Consider the following 21,820-nt stretch of genomic DNA (forward strand, 5'->3'; position numbering starts at 1 on the left):
TTTTTTTTTCTTCCCCACCTTCCTTTTTGGAGTTGTCGATATTTGCTATAAAAATAAAAAGGGAGTCCTGATTATGCTGTGTTATAATTGAAACACCGACTAATTAAATGTGTCCGTTGATACGCGAAATGCACCCCTGGACGGCAGGGATGAAGGGATGCTTATATGTTAATTCATTGGATGCTATAACCTCAGTAAAAGAGACAGAGACAGAGAGAGAGAGGGAGAGAGAGAGACAGACAGAGAGAGGGGGGAGAGAGAGAGACAGCGAGAGAGAGAGAGACAGAGAGAGAGAGACAGAGACAGAGAGAGGGAGAGGGAGAGAGAGAGGAAGAGAGAGACACACACACACACAGAGAGGGAGAGAGACAGAGACAGAGAGATGGGGGAGAGAGAGAGAGACAGAGAGACAGAGAGACAGAGAGAGGAAGCGAGAGAGAGAGACAGAGAGAGGAAGAGAGAGACACAGAGAGAGAGAGAGGGAGAGGGGGAGAGGGAGAGACAGAGAGAGAGGAAGAGAGAGAGACACACACACAGAGAGACAGACAGACAGACAGACAGAGAAGGAGGTAGAGAACGAAAGATACAAAGTTTTTAACTTTCTGACTAAAGAGAGAGAAAGATATAAAGTTTTTGGCTTTGCGAGGACTCTGTAGTCCTCTTCTCTAATTGTGTTGGATTTTTCCTTGGTCCTACCAATGGGCAAAAATACAATAGCTCTCCAATCCAGTGGTGGGATTCAAACATTTTTTACTACCGGTTATATGGCTGTGGATTGGTGGGCATGGCATGGATTGGTGGGCGTGGCAGGGGAAGGATACTGTAAAATCTCCCTTCCCTCCCCACTCCAGAGGAAGCTTACTGCAAATTCCCCATTCCCTCCCAATCAGCTGGAACCTGGCAGGCAGAGAATAGACAGGGCGGGGCCAGTCAGAGGTGGTATTTACCGGTTCTCCGAACTACTCAAAACCTCCGCTACTGGTTCTCCAGAGCCAGCCAGGTATGGAATTTGGAGGTTCTCCAAACTGGCCGTAACATTAACTAGGGGCAAACCCAGGGCAAACCGTAGCAGCCCGCCCCTGTTCCACACCGATTTGCACTCTGATTCAGTGACCCTAACGACACAGATAAACCCTCAAGTGGCCTCAAACAACTCTCAAAGAGAGTACTAACGACCAGAGGACTGCGAGGAATTGTATATCCTTCCATTGCTCCACCATTCAGTCAGAACTGCAGAAGCTTCTTGGATGAGAAGTGAAACCTCTTCAAAACAGAGGAGTCCAGTTGCCCTTTGAAAAAGCATTTTCTGGGACAACCGTGACCCGGATGGCTGAGAAACTCCATAGGAAGTTTCAGTGTGCACAATAATGCCCTCGCTAACCTTGGCAGTGTCGGTTCACATCCCCCCCCCCTGCTTCTCTATGGTGTAGTGGAAGAAACCGATTCATTGTCAGTGTGGCAGTAATAATAGCCTGCCAGCCTCGTTGGCTTCTGTACATGGAAATTGCGCTGGTTCATTGTCTCCATCTCACAGCGAACAGCCAAGAGAAGAAGAAGAGTTAGAGTTTCTTGAAGCCCATCCAAGATTCCTTTTTTTTTTTTCTTCCTCCAGTTACCTATCAAGGACAAAAAGGAGGGTGGGACTCTATAGATTTAGTCTTCATAACTCAAAGAAAGCCTTGCTGTGCTCCAATTCTGATTGGCAGTAATCACGGCAGCCACAGCGCTAATGGTATCAGATGCTTTTCTCGTTGATTGACCTAGTGGTATTCTAAATAAGCCACTGTGGATAAATAGCTCATTTTCTATGTTTTATTTACAACAAGCACCAATTCTTCCTCGCTGTTGCAAACACAGCTTTTTTTTTCCTACTTCTTTGCTTTGTTCCAATGTCAAGATCTGACACTTTTCCTCGGAAACAATCGCCATAAGGCGATTGCGAACTTCCAACCTACCGCTTTTTAATGTTTAATTACCCCCGTGACATGGAGCTAAGCATGTCTGGAACTCATAGTCCTGTTTTCTTATCGCCATGCAGCAAATTTCGGGAGATGAAAGCATCTGTTCATTTGAATTTTGACTACATTTACTGTAGTTTGTGTTAGTCGGTTTCTTCAAATAAAGGCGCTGCGTTAATGCACGTTTGATTGTGTTGGCGAAGGAAACTGCAGTGGTCTTGCAAACCATCTTTTGCCATAAAACAAAAATAACTGGTCTTGCGAAACGGGAATGAAATACTGGTAGAGCGCAGATGGTACCGTACAGAAGAAGGAAAGGAAGAAGAGGCAGGCAATGTACCGTCAAATTATTGTCAGCATGCTAAGACACCGAGCTTGTCAATCAGAAAGGTCAGCGGTTCGAATCCCTAGTGCCATGTAATGGAGTGAGTTTCTGTTACTTGTCCCAAGTCTTATTCTGCCAGCCTAGCAGTTCGAAAGCATGTAAAAAATGCAAGTAGAAAAACAGGAACCACCTTTGGTGGGAAGGTAACAGCGTTCCATGTACCTTTGGCATTTAGTCATGCCAGCCACATGACCATGGAGACGTCTTCGGACAGCGCTGGCTCTTTGGATTTGAAACTGAGATGAACACTGTCCCCTAGAGTCGGAAACGACTAGCACGCATGTGCGAGGGGAACCTTTACCTTTACCTTATTCATAGTTGACTCTCTTCACTACCAGGAGTTCGATCCTGAGCTGCTGACGGTTGACTCAGCCTTCCAAGGTTGGTAAAATGATGACCCTAATTGTTGGGGGCAATATGCTAAACCTTTGTAAACCTCTGTAAACCTCTGTAAACCTCTGTAAACCTCTGTAAACTGTAAATCTCTTGGAGAGGGCTGCAAAGCACTGTGAAGTGGAACATAAGTCTAAATGCTGTTGCTATACTTCTAGACCAGGGTATGATTTCTTCCAGTGGTTATATGTGAATCATCTTTTAAAGACCCCATAATCCCTTGCGGGATGGAGTCTTGGACAACTGAATAGAGCTGAGCGTTTACTGGCCGGATGCCCTTCCTGTCTCCAGTGCGGTGATTGTTTGTACAGATATATTCTCGTTGTGAGTGGCTATATTTGGATACAGAGATAAAATTTGTATTGCTATCCGCAGTCTTTGATTTACGACCAGTTGTTCAGCGGCTGTTCAAAGTTTCCACAGCACTGAACAATTGGTGACGAAGGGGACGTCTGCCTGGACCTTTGATTCACGATCTAGAAATAGAGGATGGGATGTCTATGGAGATTCTCGGTCATCCTGGTCATGGCGGTCCCAAGGGTGCTTTTTTTCAAGAGGTCACTGAGCTTTCTGGTTTTTCGTTGGAGACAGTTCGCTTCTCATCCAAGAAGCTTCTTCAGCTCTGACTGGGTGGTGAGCAGTGGTGGGTTTCAAAAAAATTTCAAACCTACTCTGTGGGTGTGGCCTCCTTTGTGGGAGTGGCTTGCTGGCCATGTGATCTGGTGGGAGTGGCTTGCCGGCCATGTGTTTTCTTTCTTTCTCTCTCTCTCTCTCTCTCTCTCTCTCCTTCCTTTTATCTGTCTGTCCCTTTTTCCTTTTTTTTCTTTCATCTCTCACTTTTTCTTTCTTTTTTTTCTTTCTTTATTTCTTCCTTTCTTTCTCTTTCTCTCTCTGTGTGAGTCTGTCTGTCTGTGTGTGTGTCAGTGATAGGTTTCAAAAAATTTTGGAACCTCTTCTGTAGGTGTGGCCTGCTTTCTGGTGGAACCTCTTCTAACCGGTTCGGTAGATTTGACGAACCAGTTCTACCGAACTGATGCGAACTGGTAGGAACCCACCTCTGGTGGTGAGGAATGCAAGGATTTCTAGACCTTGCAGACTAGTGGTGAAATAAACGTACATTTTGAAACCCACCCCTGGTCCTTGGATATGATTATTCTACACTATCATGCTCCTATTTATAAAACTCAGTGCCTCTGTGAAAGGTAAGGATGACTGCTGCGTTTGTGGTGCAATCAGAACATTGCGTGTGTTGAAGTTGTTTTAACGCAAACCAAAGATGCCTTTTAAAAAACAAGTTTACATCATATTCTCATGCATGCCAGTGCTGTGTGTGAGGTAATTTAAGGTGGTTCTGACAAGTGTCGTCGGCATCTTCATATCCGGTCACATGGGCGGCAAGCCACTCCCATCCGGTCACATGGGTGGCAAGCCACTCCCACAAAGGAGGCCACACCCACAGAGTAGGTTTGAACAATTTTTGAAACCCACCACTGTTCTGCGCATGCCCAGAACCTTCTGCACATGCACAGAGCATCCGTGATGATGTGTGGGCAGGTGAGCGGAGCATCCACTGCTGCCAGAATATCACCTCTGATATAGATGTACCTTGGCTTGCACCTTGGAGAAGTGCATTTCCACTAATCATCCTGAGACTCCTACAGACCACATCCCCATGAGCTCATGGGCGGCAGGTGTGAAAATACCTGGAATAATTGGCTGCCAGAAGTTCAAAACCACTAAGAGACTTTGATCGTAAGGAAATGTAAAAGTTCTAAAGGGCTCGTATTGTCTTGAGAAAGGACTCTTTTTCCGCTCCGTGCACTCAGAAATCTCTGCCTGTGTGTTTTGTGTTGATGGATGCTCTCTGGTACCCAGTTTCCCCTGAACTACTTACATCCAGTGAAAGGATGAATGAACAGATCAGATAGCCTAACCTGGATAAAACCTCTTCGTGCATTTTCTTTCCGTCTGCCCTAATACTTCAGTGAAAATATTACACAACCAAAAAAAAAGATTTCTTGTTTCATCGGGAGAGATGTTTCAAGGCCTAACCTGGCTCCAATTAAAAATGTTTATCTTGCATAAGGCAAATGGTGCCTCCTTTTTCCGAGGGACAGCTCTGGATACTTTGGAAGGGAGAAGGAGGCGAAGATGGGCATTCTGTGAAAGAGATAGCTAGAGATCACAGAAGGAAACAAACACCGCTTTCACCTTCTCCCGAAATGTTGACTTCTGCAACGGGTTTTATCTTTAATGAGGGTTAGGCTGGATGTAGCTCTTAAGGTCAGCTCTTGGCTGCCAGCAGCTCGGAGACAAATATTATTTGTAATTTGCTGGCAGCTTTCACGACTCAAACCACCTTTCCCCAACCCTTCAGAAAAGCACCAAATCTAGGAGTTTTGAGTCTTCCAGAGACATGCTGCTCCTTCAACATTTTGCCTAGGGAAATTTTGTTCCTTGGATCGGGTACCATAGATGGTCTTGATGGATCTGGGTTCTCTTTAGAAGCAGGTTGAAATAAGTGTCTATGGACCCTCATAAGTTCGAGGTTCCATTGTTCCATGTCTAAAATCTTTTTTGAGAGTTTTCTTTCTTTCTTCTTGTCTTCCTTTCCTTTCTTTTCTTTTTCATTTCCTTTCTTTCTTTCTTCCCTTCCTTCCTTTTTCTTTTTTCTTTCTTCCTTCCTTCTTTCCTTTCCTTTCATTTTTCTTTCCTTTCCTTTCTTTCTCTCTTCCCTTCTTTCCTTTTCTTTCTTTCTTCCTTTCTTCCTTTCCTTCCTTCCTTTAGTTTCTTTCTTCCTTCTTTTCTTTTTCTTCCCTTTCTTTCTTTCTTCCTTCCTTCCTTTTTTCTTTTTTTCTTCCATTCCTTCCTTTCTTTTTTCCCTTTTTCTTTCTTTCTTCCTTTCCTTTCTCCCTTTCCTTCCTTCCTTTAGTTTCTTTCTTCCTTCTTTTCTTTTTTCTTCCCTTTCTTTCTTCCTTCTTTTTTCTTTTTTTCCTTCCTTTCCTTTCTTTTCTTTTTTCTTTCCCTTTCTTTCTTTCTTTCTTTCTTTCTTCCCTTCTTTCCTTTTCTTTCTTTCTTCCTTCCTTCCTTTCTTCCTTTCCTTTCTTCCTTTCCTTTCCTCTTTTCCTTTCTTCCTTTTGTTTCTTTCTTCTTTCTTTTCTTTCTTTCTTCCCTTTCTTCCTTCCTTTCTTTTTTCTTTCTTTCTTCCCTTCCTTCCTTCCCTTTCCTTTCTTTTTTGGAGGGATAGCAAAGGTGCTTTCCAAAAGACAATTGGCCTTTCTTGGATTTTTTTTTTCCCCTTGAAAACATTTCACTTCTCTTCCCAGATGTTCTGACTGAACTTTCAGAACTGAAGAAGCTTTTTAGATGAGAAAGCAAACTTTTTGTAGCGCGGGGGGCGGGGAGGGGGGAACCTAAGGAAGTCCAGTCGCCTTATGAAAAGCATCTTTGGGACAACCATGACCTGGATGATTGAGAATCTCCCTAGACTGTTGAGAAAGCAGTTGCAAAATATCGTCCTCTTGCACCGAGCTGTACCGTACAGATCATTTTGCTTCTTCTCACTGGAGTTTATTCATTCTGCTTTGTTTACCTTTATTCATTAGCAGTCTGATGTTAGACACTGCATCATGGGAGGCTGTCAGGATGAGAGAGAGCAGAGGAGAAGTGCCAGGAATTGTTTCTTGTTCATCAATCTTGGCAATGAGGCTAGCCCATCAGTTCTGGACCGGTAGGCCTGAACTGCAGCAGCATCATTAACAGTTAGGGAAAGCATCTTTTCCAGGTCAGCTTCTAATGCCTGAAAACTCCCTCACACTTTTCATTGCCAAGTTGTCTCTCCCCTATCGGAGCTAATTCCATCATGACTTCACCAGAGCAAGCTGCCACAGGCATCAATTAGGGACTGGGATGAACGCAACCTTAGAACGGTAGCCTTGATTTCCCAAACATAATCGGCTCTTATCTAGGACAGCTGAGATGAGGGAAAGTTTTCCAACGTCTGTTACAAACATATATATATATTTTTTAAAGAAAAAGCTTTTGGGGCTTCCTTTTCCACTGGGCGCTTGAATTCCACGAGATCCGATCTCGCCCTCGCTCTGTTTTCCTTAGCAGACTAAAAGCTGAGTTCTTGTGATAAGAAGAACATACATACATTTATATATCAATAGCAATAGCAATAGCAGTTAGACTTATATACCACTTCATAGGGCTTTCAGCCCTCTCTAAGCGGTTTACAGAGTCAGCATATCGCCCCCACAGCCTGGGTGCTCATTTCACCCACCTCGGAAGGATGGAAGGCTGAGTCAACCTTTGAGCCGGTGAGATTAGAACCGCTGAACTGCAGATAACAGTCAGCTGAAGTGGCCTGCAGTACTGCACCCTAATCACTGTGCCACCTTTATATATAAATGTATATAAAGCAAAAAAAAAAAAGGTGGATTTAGTGCGGTTATAGAAAGGGGTCCAGAAATGGGGCATGTGGTTTTTGTGACTGATCCCATTTTCTTGGTTTTCTTCAGGAAGTTGAGGGCTACTTTTGAGTAAGAAGACCTTATTCCTTCTAGTTCAGGGATCAGCAACCCGTGGCTCTGGAGCCGCATGTGGATCTTTCATCCTTCTGCTGTGGCTCCGTCGCCAGTCGGCACCACAATTTTGAGAGGAGCTTCCGGTTAGGTGGGTAAGCAGCAGTGGTGGGATTCAAATAATTTAACAAACGGTTCTCTGCCCTAATGACCAGCTGGGTAGGCGTGGCTTGGTGGTCATGTGGCCATGTGGGCATGGCCAACTCAAGGTCACTCAGGTCGATGGGCGCTTGGCCTTAGCTGTGACAATGTGATAAGGGTGAACCGGAGAGGCTGCTAGAAACAACACCAGAATGTTTCCTTCCTGCCTTCCTTACAGGATTAGCCCTGCAAAGTGGGAAAAAACAAAAGGAGATTTCTTCCAACAACCGGTTCTCCCAACTGCTTAGAAAGTTACCAACCGGTTCTCCCGAATAGGTGCGAGCCAGCTGAATCCCACCACTGGTAAGCAGGGTACACCAGGAGGAGACTCTATGGCAGGGGGCATGTTTTCTGGTCAGCTCCACAATTGATAAGGCTTTGGGATAGGACAGATAGAGGAAAAAGGACACCGCGCTAGGAGGAGACTCTATGGTGGGGGAACTACACTGCTGATCAGCAAAGGAAAAAGGACGCCATGCTAGGAGGAGACTCTATGGTGGGGGAACTGGACTTCTGGTCAGCAGAGGAAAAAGGACGCCATGCTAGGAGGAGACTCTATGGTGGGGGAACCAGATTTCCGGTCAGCTCCACAATTGAATGGGGGGCTTCTGGTTAGCACATTTGTGGCTCTTTGAGTGTTTAAGGTTGTCAGACTCCTGTTCTAGTTAAACTTATAGTTAACAGACAGGAATTCAGCTAATTTTTCTAATCATCAGTTTCTTTGTTCAGTTTGCACAAAAAACAGCTGCCCAAGAATCTTCTGGAATGGGGAGCCATCTTACATTTGATTTATTTATTATTAAATTTGCCTTGCTATCTGAGGGGATGAAAGCTATGGAAATTACCAGAAATTGCAAAGGGTTCTGCAGTTGGACCTATGACCTGTCACAAGTTCTTACGTGGAACTCAGTTCGAGAGGGCCATATACTAAAGTGAGCGATAATAAATACCTGGGGAGAGATGCTGTCATTTCAATTGTTTTTAAATAATTATTTATCTGTGAGGGTCTGTAGGTACCATTTAGTGGTGGTATATTCCTGATCATTGGACTAGTAGATCTGAGTGTAAGAATGGAGTGGTAACTGAAAGAAGTGTGTGTGTTAGATAGATTAAGAGAGAGAGAGAGACGATACATAGAGAGATGATGATAGATAGACAGATAGAAAGACAGACAGGATGGATGGATGGATGGATGGATGGATGGATGGATGGATGGATGGATGGATGGATGGATGGATGGATAAAAAGAGAGACATGATACATAGAGAGATGATGATAGATAGACAGATAGAAAGACAGACAGGATGGATGGATGGATGGATGGATGGATGGATGGATGGATGGATGGATAGAGAGAGAGTGATGATACAAGAGATGATGGATGGATGGATGGATGGATGGATGGATGGGACTGGATGGATGGATGGATGGATGGATAAAGAGAGAGAGATGATACATAGAGAGATAATAGGTAGGTAGGTAGGTAGGTAGGTAGGTAGATGATAGATAGATAGATGATAGGAAGGAAGGAAGGAAGGAAGGAAGGAAGGAAGGAAGGAAGGAAGGAAGGATGGAGGATGAGACTGGATGGATGGATAGATAGATAGAGAGAGAGATGATACATAGAGAGATAATAGGTAGGTAGGTAGGTAAGTAGGTAGATAGATAGATAGTCTGTGTGTGTGTGTATGTGTCTGTGTATGTGTCTGTGTATGTATGTATGTATGTATATATATATATATATGTTATATTTATGCTTTAAATATATATGACTTTATATATATAGATATAGATATAGATAGATAGATAGATAGATAGATAGATAGATAGATAGATAGAGAGAGAGAGAGAGAGAGAGACTATTTGCTTTTTTTTCAAATAACATCAAATATTTCACACAAAGTATTGGCAATTTCATTTAAGTACTGCTTCCCCAGACATATGTTTTAAGTGGTAGCCTTGAGGTACAATCCAATGCATATAAATTTGAAAGTAATTTCCATTGCAGCTTCAGTTGGCAAAGGACAGTTAATTGATTATAGGTGGTCATTATATTTTCTGCAGATTCATTTTGCATCATCTTCCATCAGCAAATTCTAGGAATTGCAGTTTAATGGGACATTAGCTACATAGCGTGAAACAGGCTATGCTTTGGTTCACAATCTAATCTAGAAAAAGACAGACCAGGCCTTTAATAAATAACTGGATAGTTTTTTCCCCACCTAGATGGTAGCAGTTTTTCTGCATGGCATCAATTCCACATAGGAACAAAAGTGTTTAGTGTCCTTTCCTAAAGAAATGTTTTTATCGAATAGATTTAACAGAATTAAAAACAGGACAAATTATAAATGAAAGAAGAATAAATAAAATAAAAAAGTGAAAAAGACATATTTGTTGTTGTTAGTTGCCAAGTTGTGTCCGACCCACGCAAGTGCACGCATGAGCAAACTGGTAGTAACCCACCACTGATTTCAGACCAATACTTGTCCAATTTCTTCTTAAAAACCTCCAATGATGGAGCACTCATATCTGGATGCAAATCTTTCTCCTAATAAATCATTCTATTTTTCCCCAAATACCATCACTCTGCTAAAGAACTTATCCCCACAACACTGTCAAATTATCTACTCTGTATTACTACTATTCTTCTCTTCCTTCCTAGTACCTATCTCTTCCCATTTATGACTATAATCATGTTGCTTGTATCTTTCAATTTATATTGTTTTATTTGTTTCCTAGTATAATTTGACTGCTTATTAGTAACCTGTTCTGACCCCCTCCTCCGTCCAGTAACGACTGCTGAGACAAGCTTAACTGGAATGTACTTTAATAGCAAGACTCCAAAACCTCGGTGGCTGAAAGCCAAGCAGAACAAACAGATAAGGACCTTGGCAGCAACTCAGACAAACTCAGGCAGCAATAAACACAGATAAGGCTTGGCAGCAATCCAGCCTGCCCAGCTCACAGTAAATGTCCTCCGACATTCAATCCTGTGTTGACTTCTGCAAAGAGGGTCGTGTGCACAAGTAGCTTTTTATAGTCTGGAAAGGAGCCTAATGACCACCAGCTAAGTGCAATCACCTCCTGTAATTGCATAATTGTTCCTGACGCCTAGTAGCTCTTCGATGGCGTGCATCCAGGAACAACTCACTACTGGCCTCCGGCTCACTCTCCCTTGTCTCCTCCCCACTGGTCCAAGGCTCAGGTGCCTCCTGGTGGCCAACCAGCCTCTCTGCGCCCTGCTCAGAGTCGGAACCCTGTCTGGGGTCCTCTACATCCTCCAGAGCCGACTCAGAGGGCCCCTCGCTGTCGGAGTCTGGTGGCAGCTCCAACGGCACCTGCTGGGCCACAACAGTAACCTATGACTATCACTAAGTGTTATGTCTTATGATTCTTGATGAATGTATCCTATTTTATTTTTCTTTATCTAGACTGAAAGCAAAGACAAATTCCTTGTGTGTCCAATCACACTTGGCCAATAAAGAATTCTATTCTATTCTATTCTGCTCTGCTCTGTTCTATCATTACATTCACCTGTACCGATCTAATTTCCCATGCTCAAGACATAAATTAATCTGGGTGAGATACCCTTTTCTAAACCATTCCCCATCACCATCACCCCAATTTTGCACCCTCGAAATATTTTGGGTTAGCATTACTATCAGACCCCAGGGAGCAGATTGGCCCAACACCCTGTGAGTTGTTGTTAAAATATTGAGAGGGAACAATTTGGGAGGAAGTACGGCACATGAACAAATGATAGGCAGACACTTTCATAATGACTAAAATGTGCTAACTTTCACAGCGTGTGGTTGTTGGTTGTTTTTTTTGAGCACCTGAGAACTGTCTCCCAATAATTTTGAAACTTTGCATATGCTAAAACTATACTAGTGAGTGAATAACACTTTGCTCCCATCCTGCATTTCAATGACTGGATGGTAAGCCAGAGGTGGGGGGGGGGGGTTGGTTTGTTTTTTGATACTCAGCTCCAAAAGGAAAATAAAGTGTATGTAAGAGGTAGTTTCTGAGGCCATAGGGATGGTGATCAGAAACTTAATTAGTTGGAAACAATCATCCTTTCTCAGTTGAAAGAAGTTTTGTTCTCCCTCAAAAACGTTCTGCATGAATATATAAGGACACCATTAGCATCTTCTCAAGTATCCCAAGTCTCAAATTTTGGGTGAATTCCTAATTCGTAACTTGCTATAAGTCAGAGACTGCAAATTCTTTCTTTGCTATAACAAGGATCCTAAGTTATAATGTGACCATATGATTCTTTAACAGCGATCAATCTTGTTTTCTCCCCCCCCCTTCTCTATCCCTTCCTCAGTCTGTCTCCACAATCTTTCATCATTTAGAAACAATCATTTTAAAAGGATATGTTGACAATTTGTTGTTGTTAGTTGTGAAGTCGTGTCTGACCCATCGCAACCCCATAGACAACGTTCCTCCAGGCCTTCTTGTCCTCTACCATCCTCTGGAGTCCATTTAAGCTCATGCCTAATGCTTTGATGACTCCGTCCAGCCACCTCCTTCTCTGCTGTCCCCTTCTTCTTTTGCCCTCAATCTTTCCCAGCATGAGGCTCTCCTCCAGTGAGTCCTTCCTTCTCATTAGGTGGCCAAAGTATTTGAGATTCATCTTCAGGATCTGGCCTTCTAAAGAGCAGTCAGGGTTGATCTCCTCTAGGACTGATCAGTTTGATCACCTTGCAGTCCAAGAGACTCACAGAAGTCTTCTCCAGCACCAGAGTTCAAAGGCCCCAGTCTTTTGGCCTCAAGAAAGGTTTCAAGAAAAATTGACAATTAGGCAACCATTTTTCAAATGAGCAGTCCATTCATGACATGAAAACTGTCGTGGGTTTTTGGTCATCCGGAATGGGTTGCAATTGATTTGGAGTGCTACTTAGAACGGTTTGTGGTTTGTGGTTAAGGACAGATGGTGTCAGGTGCAAGAACTGAGCAACCAAGGTTGTTCAAATGAGTACAAGTGGTATTCCCTGTCAACTCTAAACAAGAAACTGAGCTACTAAGAGTCAAGGGAAATTGGTGGCAGATAAGAGTCAACGGAATTCAAGGGGGATGAAGTTATAACTCTTGTGGGTGCACACATGGACTCCAAACTGATAGCATAATTGACCCTTCGGGCAATGGTGGGATTCAAGTAATTTAACAACCGGTTCTCTGCCCTAACGACCAGCTGGGTAGGTGGGGCTTGGTGGTCATGTGACCATGTGAGCATGGCCACCTCAACGTCACTCAGGTCGATGAGCGCTTCGTCTTAGCTGTTACAATGTGATAAGGGTTAACCGGAGAGGCAGTTTCTATAAGCAGGGCAATAAAGATGAGGCTAGAAACAACACCAGAATGTCTCCTTCCTGCCTTCCTTACAGGATTAGCCCTGTAAAGTGGGGAAAAACAAAAGGAGATTTCTTCCAACAACTGGTTCTCTGAACTGCTTAGAAAGTTAACAACTGATTCTCCCAAATAGATGCGAACCGGCTGAATCCCACCCCTGCCTTTGGATTCAGCCTGGTCATCTTCTATATCTGGACTGGGCAAAGATTGGTAAACTTTTTTTGGTCTTCTCAAAAGCATGTTTACTGCTGATTTATGGCTATTAATGTTTACATTGTCATTGCCTTTCCCCCCACTATTGTTCTTTTTTTAACCAGGATGGGGTTACAAATAGAAAGACCACATGAATCAATAAATTCCTTGTTAGATTAGCTCAAGGTCAGCAATCTTCATTTAAAAGGATTAGGAATTAGCCATAAGGAAACCTCTTATCAGATGAAGTAGATTAGTTTTCCAGGACTCTTAACCATTCTTAATTTTTTTAAAAAAAAATCTGTTAATTTCTTTTTAACAAATGGAAACGTAGCATCACTCTGGTGTATAATTTGAGGGGGGGGTTATGGGTTTTATGTTATAGGTTTTTTTAAATATTGTAAGCTGCCCACAGTCATCTGTGTGGGAATCAGACAGCTATGCCAATTTATTTGATGAAGAAAGAAATAATTTCTATTTGTGAGAATTCCTCTGGCCTCTACCAACCCCCTCTAAGCTTTCTTAGAACACAGAAATGATGGAATGAGTGGACCAGTAGATATATCCATGTGTACCAATCTGCCAGAAATGGGATTGTTAGAGAGCATCTGGAGTGGCCCAAAAGACATAGAAGGAGCTAAAGAAGTAGGCATGAGCTTAGATGGACTCCAGAGGATGGTAGAGGACAGGAAGGCCTGGAGGAATGTTGTCCATGCGGTTGCCATGGGTTGGAGATGACTTCTCAACTAGTAACAATAATAACAACAACTCAGAAAGGGTTCTATCTTGGCTTACATAGATATACAGTCCAACTTGGTCTTCCATAGCCTTGAAGTTGATCAGAGTTCAAGTCAAGTAACAAACAAGCAGTCATTTGTCTGAAATGGTATAAGGTTTCCTGCTTGAGCAGGAGGCTGAACTACAAGACCTCCAAGATCCCTTCCACCTAGTCTGTTCTGTTCTGTTCTGTTCTGTTCTATTCTACTCTACCCTATTCTATCCTATCCTATCTTATTCTATTCTATTCCATTCTTTTATATTCTATATTTTATTCTATTCTCTTCTATGCTATTCTATATTTTCTATTTATGCTATGCTATTCTATATTTTCTATTTATGTTATGCTATTCTATATTTTCTATTGTTTTCTTTTCTATATTTTATTTTCTATTCAATGTTTTCTATTCTATTCTATTCTATTTTCTATTCTATTCTATATTTTCTATTTATTCTATTCTATATGTTCTATTATTTTCTTTTCTATATTTTATTTTCTATGTTTTCTATTCTATTTTCTATTCTGTTCTATATTTTCTATTCTGTTCTATGTTTTCTATTCAATTTTTTTCTTTTTATTCTATTCTATGTTTTCAATGTTTTCTATTCTATTCAATTCTATTTTCTATTCTATTCTATATTTTCTATTTATTCTATTCTATATTTTATATTGTTTTGTTTTCTATATTTTATTTTCTATGTTTTCTATTCTATTCTATTTTCTATTCTATTCTAGATTTTCTATTCTGTTCTATATTTTCTATTCTATTTTATATTTTCTATTCTGTTCTATGTTTTCTATTCTTTCTATTCAATTTTTTTCTTTTTATTCTATTCTATGTTTTCTATTCTATATTTTCTATTTATTCTGTTCTATTCCATATTTTATTTTATTTTTTGTTCTATTCTATTCCATTCCATTTGAATCTGTAAATCAAAACTGGGGTTTCCATGGTGAAATTCAGGGACTGTCATTTCAACAAAAGAGAATATTTGTAGCTCAGGGTTGAAAGGAGGGGTCCTTGGTGTTTCTCTGGTTGTTTTGTTGCAGGCCTTCCATTACCCAACTAGGGAACTTCATCAGTGCTAGTGTTGATTAGCATTGATGATGTTTAACCTAGTTTGGGTAATGAACCATCTGCAAGAAACTCAGCAAGTTTAGAGAGCATTTGGGTTTGGGTATTCTGCTTTCATGAGATTAGTCTAGTGCCATGATGATAAACCTATGGCATGCGTGCCACCTCAGGCTCACAGAGCCAGGTTGCCTGGCACACCCCGCATCGCCCGTTTCTCTTCTGGGTTTCTGGCGCACATGCGCGTGTGATGATCAGCTGGCCTTCTTCCATGCGGCAGTACTGGAAACTGGAAGAGCTGGTCTTCCCTTTTCCTATGTGAGCATGCCAGCTGATCTTCACACACGCATGCGCGCCAGAAATCCGGAAGACTAGTTGGCTGAGGCACACACATGCGCTGGAAACTAGTCCATTTTGGGGCATGCGCATGTGCCCTGGGCAGCTCCTTGCCTCCCAGATAAGCACGTGCGCTCCCTTTTCGGCTCCCGGTGCTGAAAAGGTTTGCCTAGCGGTTAGAGCTTTGGGACATCAAATATATCTTAACCAAACACATTTCCTCAATTTGCCAAAGCTTTAAAGCACAAAAGATTGGCTTAACCTTGATGTGGATTTGAGGTGCCCTGCCCTTTTGCGAAGGCATTCTGGTTCATTTGCAGGCGAAGGTCTTGACGGAGAACCGTGCATCAATTAGCCAGTAGAAAAGAAAAGAGGTGGCGCTTGAATTAATATTTTAATCCCGAACGTTAGCCGCTTTCCTGCCAAGTCAGCAAGGCTGCGTATTTCTGTTTGGGCATCCTTGTGATTCAGCCAGGCTGACAGTTGTCACCTACTTCCAGAAGAGAAACCTTACTTGTGAAATGAGCACACATACATACAATTTTTTAAAAAAATTAGCAAATGTCACCGTGTCGCTGAAAAGTTTTAATCGGGGCTGTCATGTAGCAGGTTTTTTTTCTCTCGACAAATACAAAAGGACCTTTCAAGCCGAATCATTTTCTCAGACTTCGCCAGCGTGGAGAATGTAAATTGCAGCCTGATTCAGTTTGCTCAGTGGCTAAAGACGCTGAGCTTGTCGATCAGAAAGATCGGCAGTTCGGCGGTTCGAATCCCTTATATAGATCTCCTGCGTGAGCAGGGGGGTTGGGTTAGATGACCTCCAAGGTCCCTTCCCACTCTGTTAACTGTTTACCAAAGCTTGCTAGCCGAGGGGAACTGGAGAATGGAGAATCAACCCCAAGTCAATGCTGGTTTCCTCCCTCTCTTGCAGGTAAATCGCTTGGCCAGTTGTGCTCCGTCCCCCACCCCACCTCGTCCCCATCCATTCCACACAGCAGCCATGACGTTTCACCCCCTCACGGCTTACGCACTGTTCCTGGCGATCTCCCGATGCTGGGCTGTCAGCTTTCCTGAAGACGATGAACCTATTAACGTGGTCGACTACCATTGTAAGTGAGCAGCAAAGTCAGTTGTTGCGAAATTGCCTTGTTTCTTTGCTTCTTCTTCCCCCTCGCCAGATAACAGCGATTCTCCCTTTCTTCCAGCCGCCAAGTTTCAGGTGGACTTTAATGGACTCTCTCTATCTGCTGCAGCCAAATAGGCGGTGGGGAAGTGCAAAGTTTTTATTTGTATTTTTTAAGTTCATTGGCTCTTGCTGGCCATCTTTTATTCATTGATATTCAAGACATTCCGCGCAAGAATTTAGTTTAAGCTCTTCTGCTCCCGGTATATACAGCTAATCAATGCTGCTTATTGATTCTTCAGTTCCGTCCTCCTGACTGATGGCATAACTTATTTTTACTTGCAGATTCCAAGCAATATCCAGTATTTAGAGGACGCCCTTCAGGCAACGAATCCCAACACAAGCTGGACTTTCAACTGATGTTGAAAATTCGAGACACACTTTATATAGCCGGCAGGTAATTTTCCTGCAGTCCACTGATTAAATTAAAATTCCCCACTTCCCCTCCACCCACCACCACCACTACCCCCGCCCTCCATCTGCTGCCTGGTTTTGCATTTCATCTATACACTTTGTCTTAAAATAATCCACAAGATAATTTCAGGAAAGGAAGGAAGGACTCGGCACTTGGAGACAAGAGACAAGGAAAGGGTGATTTATGGGGCAGGAGAAAAACTCTGATTGTGATCCATGAAGTTCCAGATCCTGTTTTTCACCAAGAACATAATTTGAACAAACAATTGTTTGTACCAATTCAAGAGCTTGTGCAGAATGAACCTTGGCAGCTAAAGAGTAGGTTATACTTCTGCTGACCTATGGATTGCTTTTGTGATTTGGGGAGCCAGCCCACCATTAATTCAGTTTCAAAGCACGCTAAGCCACAAAATGTGGCTTATCCAGTTCTCTCACCCACAGTGATTTTTCCCTGCTTCTGATTTTGGATGGTACATAAACTCAGTTGCGCGGTTCAGTTCCCAATAAGCTGAGATGCAACTTGGCTGCCTGAGAGTTGCATCTCCTGAAAGCAGAGATTGTATAAAGATAGCTTATAAAGACAGAAGGAAGCAAAAGCAGATTAAAATGATCTACCGGAAGGAAACTAGAGCCTATTTTCTGATTGATGATGATCTAAAAGTCCAAAAAGAGGCATCACAGCCCAGGACAGGGGTCACATGGAGCCGCATGTGGCTCTTTCATCCCTCTGCTGTGGCTCCCTGCCGCTGGTTGGCTCCACAATTGATAGGGTTTTCGGTTAGGACAGGTAGAGGAAAAAGGACGCCACGCTAGGAGGAGACTCTATTGTGACAGAACAGGCCAATTACTCTTTAACCTTCCTTATTTCTTCTGACTCCATACATGATTGTTGATGATTTTGCAATAGGGCACATTATCAAGTCAAGCTTAACCAAGTCTCCCCAACTTGGCTTGTTTTAGCCTTTGATCTGGGGAAAATGAGCAGTCCTAATTAAGAACAGGTATCTGCTTCTTCTTTTAATAATGGTATGGAGGGACCATGTGAGTTCAAACGGATCTTGATACGACGTCAAAGTATGGCTTTCAAAACAGGCCTGGGGAATGAGATATTCTATTTTTTACTCTGTTAAAGGTATTTATTGGTTAGGTTTTTAATGTTTTAATGCTGGAAGCCACCCAGAGTCATTTGCTACAACATGGACAGCAAATAAAGTAAATAAAATCAATCCACCCGTCAAGTTTCTGATATGTTTCTGTTAGAATATTCATGACTGGGAGAGACATGGTAAGAAGGTCAGCCAATGAATAGGCATAGCAACTAAGTCAGGACAATGGGAGCTTAAACAGATCTGAGTCTGTGCAGATCTGAGTCTGTGCTGAGAATCGAAACTGAAACTACTCTGTCTGCTCTGAACTCTGAGATGAAACTATCTGTTCTCTCCTGCTTGTGTTCTGCTTGTAACTTCTACCAGGTTGAAGGAATCTACTATTGGTATTGTATATTTATTCATCTGTTATTATGTATATAAAGTAGTGAATGAATCCAGCTGAATCAGTTTTCAGTGTGTGATTTCTGGATTTGATTTTTCTGCAACAAACTCTGACAGTTTCTTTTTTCTTCTTCTTCCAGGGACCAAGTTTATACAGTAAATTTGAATGACATTCCAAAAGGGGAAGTTGTTCCAAGCAAGGTTAGAAAAAAAATGCTGTAAATACCTTTTGTGTTTTGTTGTTTTGTTTGTTTGCTTTTTTAAAAAAAACAAGCATTCTTGGTCGATGACAAAATTGTCTTGTTCTTTCTTTTTTTCTGAACAGAAATTAACATGGCGGTCAAAGCAACAGGACAGAGAGAACTGTGCTATGAAAGGAAAGCACAAAGTAGGTTTGTCTTTTAAGCAAAATACTTTTAACCCACCGAAATCTTCTCGAAGGGCATGATGGATGCTGTTTTAGCACTGCTAATTAACTCATTGATCTCTTTATGGCTGCAAAAAATCTGGATTTAGGGTAGGTGGGGGCCCATGGAACACTGCACAGTCCTTTTCAGACTGATTTTTTCCCAGCAAAATTGAAAAGTCCAAATTAATATTCTTAAGAAATGGGTTGCACTTGGTCGGATTGATAGAAAGAGAACTTCCATTAGCACTGAAATTGTAAGTGCTTTGTTAGCCCCAGATTGTTTTTCCCCCTCCTTATTTCCAGCTCACTGAGCACATGTTCAAAAATAATATTTGCTAGTGAATAGCGATGTGAGCCATTCTCTCTTCTTCCTCTTTTAATTTAATTTCTTTTTTTAGGATGAATGCCATAATTTTATTAAAGTCTTCGTCCCCAGGAACGATGAGATGGTGTTTGTCTGTGGAACGAATGCTTTTAATCCTATGTGCCGTTACTATCGGGTAAGGACCAACGCCCAGACCCGGCCCGATTGTTCTCTGCCAAAATTCAAAGAGCATCGTGATGCACTTCAAAGGTTCCTTATCAACCTTACCATTGTCCTTCTCATCCTATTTTGTCTCTGGCGGGATCGGAGCATAAGTGCTCATCATTCTTTCCATGGCCAGTGCCTTCGTTCTCAAAACAATCCTGCCAGTTAGCAAAAGAAATGTGAATCAACTCACCATCTACGGAGTTTTACAGCTAACTGCTAATTGGACATTTGAAATTAAATCTGCCTAAATCCTTGTCCAGTTATCTTTATTTCTTTATTTTTTTTAAAAAAAAATGCTTTTATTGTGCATTTTCCTTTATTCTACATCACATTTCCAGTTTTGCAACAACAGTGTACTGGCTGTATCATGTCCTTTTTAAATATACATAGTAGTATTATACACCCTATTCATAACCATTATTCTTGGAGTCATACAACATACTGTAGTCTCTTTTAAATCCATGATATTGTACATCATAGTTATATACCTTATTTTCATAGTTGTACAATAATGCTCTATACACTTCACATTTTATACATTTTAATCCATAGTCACGTACAGTCCGATAGTACTATTGCTTACTGTATACATACATACATACATACATACATACATACATACATACATACATACATACATTGGCTCACTCTGGGAGTGAGCCAATGGCTTTCTGCCTGGATGGCTCCCAGAGTGAGCCGATAGACAGAAAAAGGAAGCAGTATGCTCCCTCCCATATTTGGGCATACCAGGGGTTGTGACACAATACATACCTATTTCCCTGGCTTAGCTGATAAAGGAGGAGAGCCTGTGGCTTAGTGGCTAATATAACTGCCTAATATGTAATACAGCCCAGGTTCGATTCCCAGTTAGGGTATGGCTAGCTGATGAGAGCTAAATAGCTTGAAATAGGGTTAGGGTTAGGGTTAGGGTTAGGGTTAGGGTTAGGGTTAGGGTTAGGGTTATACTAGTCTCCCTTTATTTATTTATCAGCACAAATGCAACACACACACACACACATACACATACACATACATATACATATATGTTATATATTTAAAGTCACAACTCCTGGTATGCCCAAATATGGGAGGAAGTTCACTGCTTCCATTCTCTGTCCATCGGCTCGTCATAAGAGACCATCCAGACAGAAACCCAATATTTTTACTGTTGCCAAAAACAACATACATATATGTTATATATATAATAACACATATGTTATTACATGTAACATTAAGTATATGATTCTCTTATTGTATTTCCCTGGTAGTACACCTAATAAGAATAGTTCTGGTTTTAGATCTGTTTGTTGTGTTGTCAGTTTTCTAACCACACTGTAATAAAATGTTGATTTAACATAGCATTCAGGGGAAGCAGTTCTGCTGAATTCAAAACATAGTTGTGCATATCTGCCATTTTGTATCTGCATTATGCATTCTGCATTATGCAATCTGATGAATTGAAGGGCTTGGTATCCCCTCGTCCATCCATAAGCTGCCATCACAGCTTGCAGATTCTTTCAAATGACCATAAGAGCCAGCAGCCAATGTAGTCCAAAGGTTTTCATTTGTATGATGGTTGAAAAGGTGATTGCAATAAGACACACATATTAATACAGTAAGTCTTTCCCAGTAATTCTAATTCATTAATTTTGAACCTCAAGGAAGCATCCATCATGGATGGTAGGCTTCTGGATGGAAAATCTGGTCCCTTTGTGCTTCCTTGTGCAATATGTCTTCAGCATTGTAGGAGAGGTGTGATCAGATTTAGGAGGGTCAATGAAACTTCAGATTAGCCTTCTTAGTTTGGTTCTCTTCAGAAGTGCTGGGTTTTGACCATGCTGGTTAGAAGCTATGGAAGCTGAAGTCCCACATATCTAGAAGATACCCCTCTGAGGAAGGTTGACATTAGGAATACCTGAGTTTGTTGACCTATTACATAGACCAGGGGAAGCTGAAATAACCTAACACCCAAAATGTATATTTCTTCTTCAGCTGAGTACCTTGGAGTATGACGGTGACGAAATTAGTGGTCTGGCCAGATGCCCATTTGATGCCAAGCAAACCAACGTTGCCCTCTTTGCGGGTGAGAACCTTGTTTTGTTCTAATGGACCATATTGATAGAGGAGACAAAAAAGGGGAGAATGAAAAGGCCTGTGACATCACTGCATCTTCTGTTTTTTTTTTAAATGCTAATATACCTTTTGTGGAATTAGAAGCTATTTTGCAGGCCACTTCTTCATTCATTCATTCTTGTTTCGCTTGATACTCCAATTCTAAGAGCTGCTAACCAGAGTGAAATCCATAAAGACGCATAGTTCAGATTTGTTCAAAAGGCCTTTCCAGACTGTCTTAATTAACTTCAGCCATCTGAATGAAGCGGGGGGGAGGGGGAAATAAACCGCATTTTCCCTGCTCCTGTTGTGAAACCCTTGGCAGTCAGAGCTCAGGTGACCCTCCTGTAAATCACCCGGAGATTTTGATCAGGCCCCTGCTCTGCGCTCTTTTTATTAACTGTTTACGTGAGAAATGGTTCTGAGGTAATAATAAAATGTTCACATTTCCTACAAGCGTTGCTCTGTCCTACGAGGCACTCAG

The 21,820-nt window shown here is 41.8% G+C and overlaps 1 protein-coding gene across 6 annotated transcripts in view; it reads left to right on the forward strand.

Annotated features, from left to right (window-relative positions):
* SEMA6D (semaphorin 6D) overlaps positions 1-21,820 on the forward strand; it is a 90,384-nt gene that overhangs the window by 31,538 nt on the left and 37,026 nt on the right. For all 6 annotated transcript variants that reach the window (XM_032233606.1, XM_032233609.1, XM_032233611.1 and 3 more), the window contains exons 3-8: positions 16,128-16,305; positions 16,665-16,776; positions 18,424-18,484; positions 18,609-18,671; positions 19,091-19,192; positions 21,217-21,307. In XM_032233606.1, the coding sequence (XP_032089497.1) occupies positions 16,197-16,305; positions 16,665-16,776; positions 18,424-18,484; positions 18,609-18,671; positions 19,091-19,192; positions 21,217-21,307 (538 nt within the window). In that variant the 5' untranslated portion in view covers positions 16,128-16,196. The remainder of the gene's footprint in view (positions 1-16,127; positions 16,306-16,664; positions 16,777-18,423; positions 18,485-18,608; positions 18,672-19,090; positions 19,193-21,216; positions 21,308-21,820) is intronic.

Source organism: Thamnophis elegans, chromosome 16 (genome assembly GCF_009769535.1).
Source record: "Thamnophis elegans isolate rThaEle1 chromosome 16, rThaEle1.pri, whole genome shotgun sequence".
Taxonomy (NCBI): domain Eukaryota; kingdom Metazoa; phylum Chordata; class Lepidosauria; order Squamata; family Colubridae; genus Thamnophis; species Thamnophis elegans.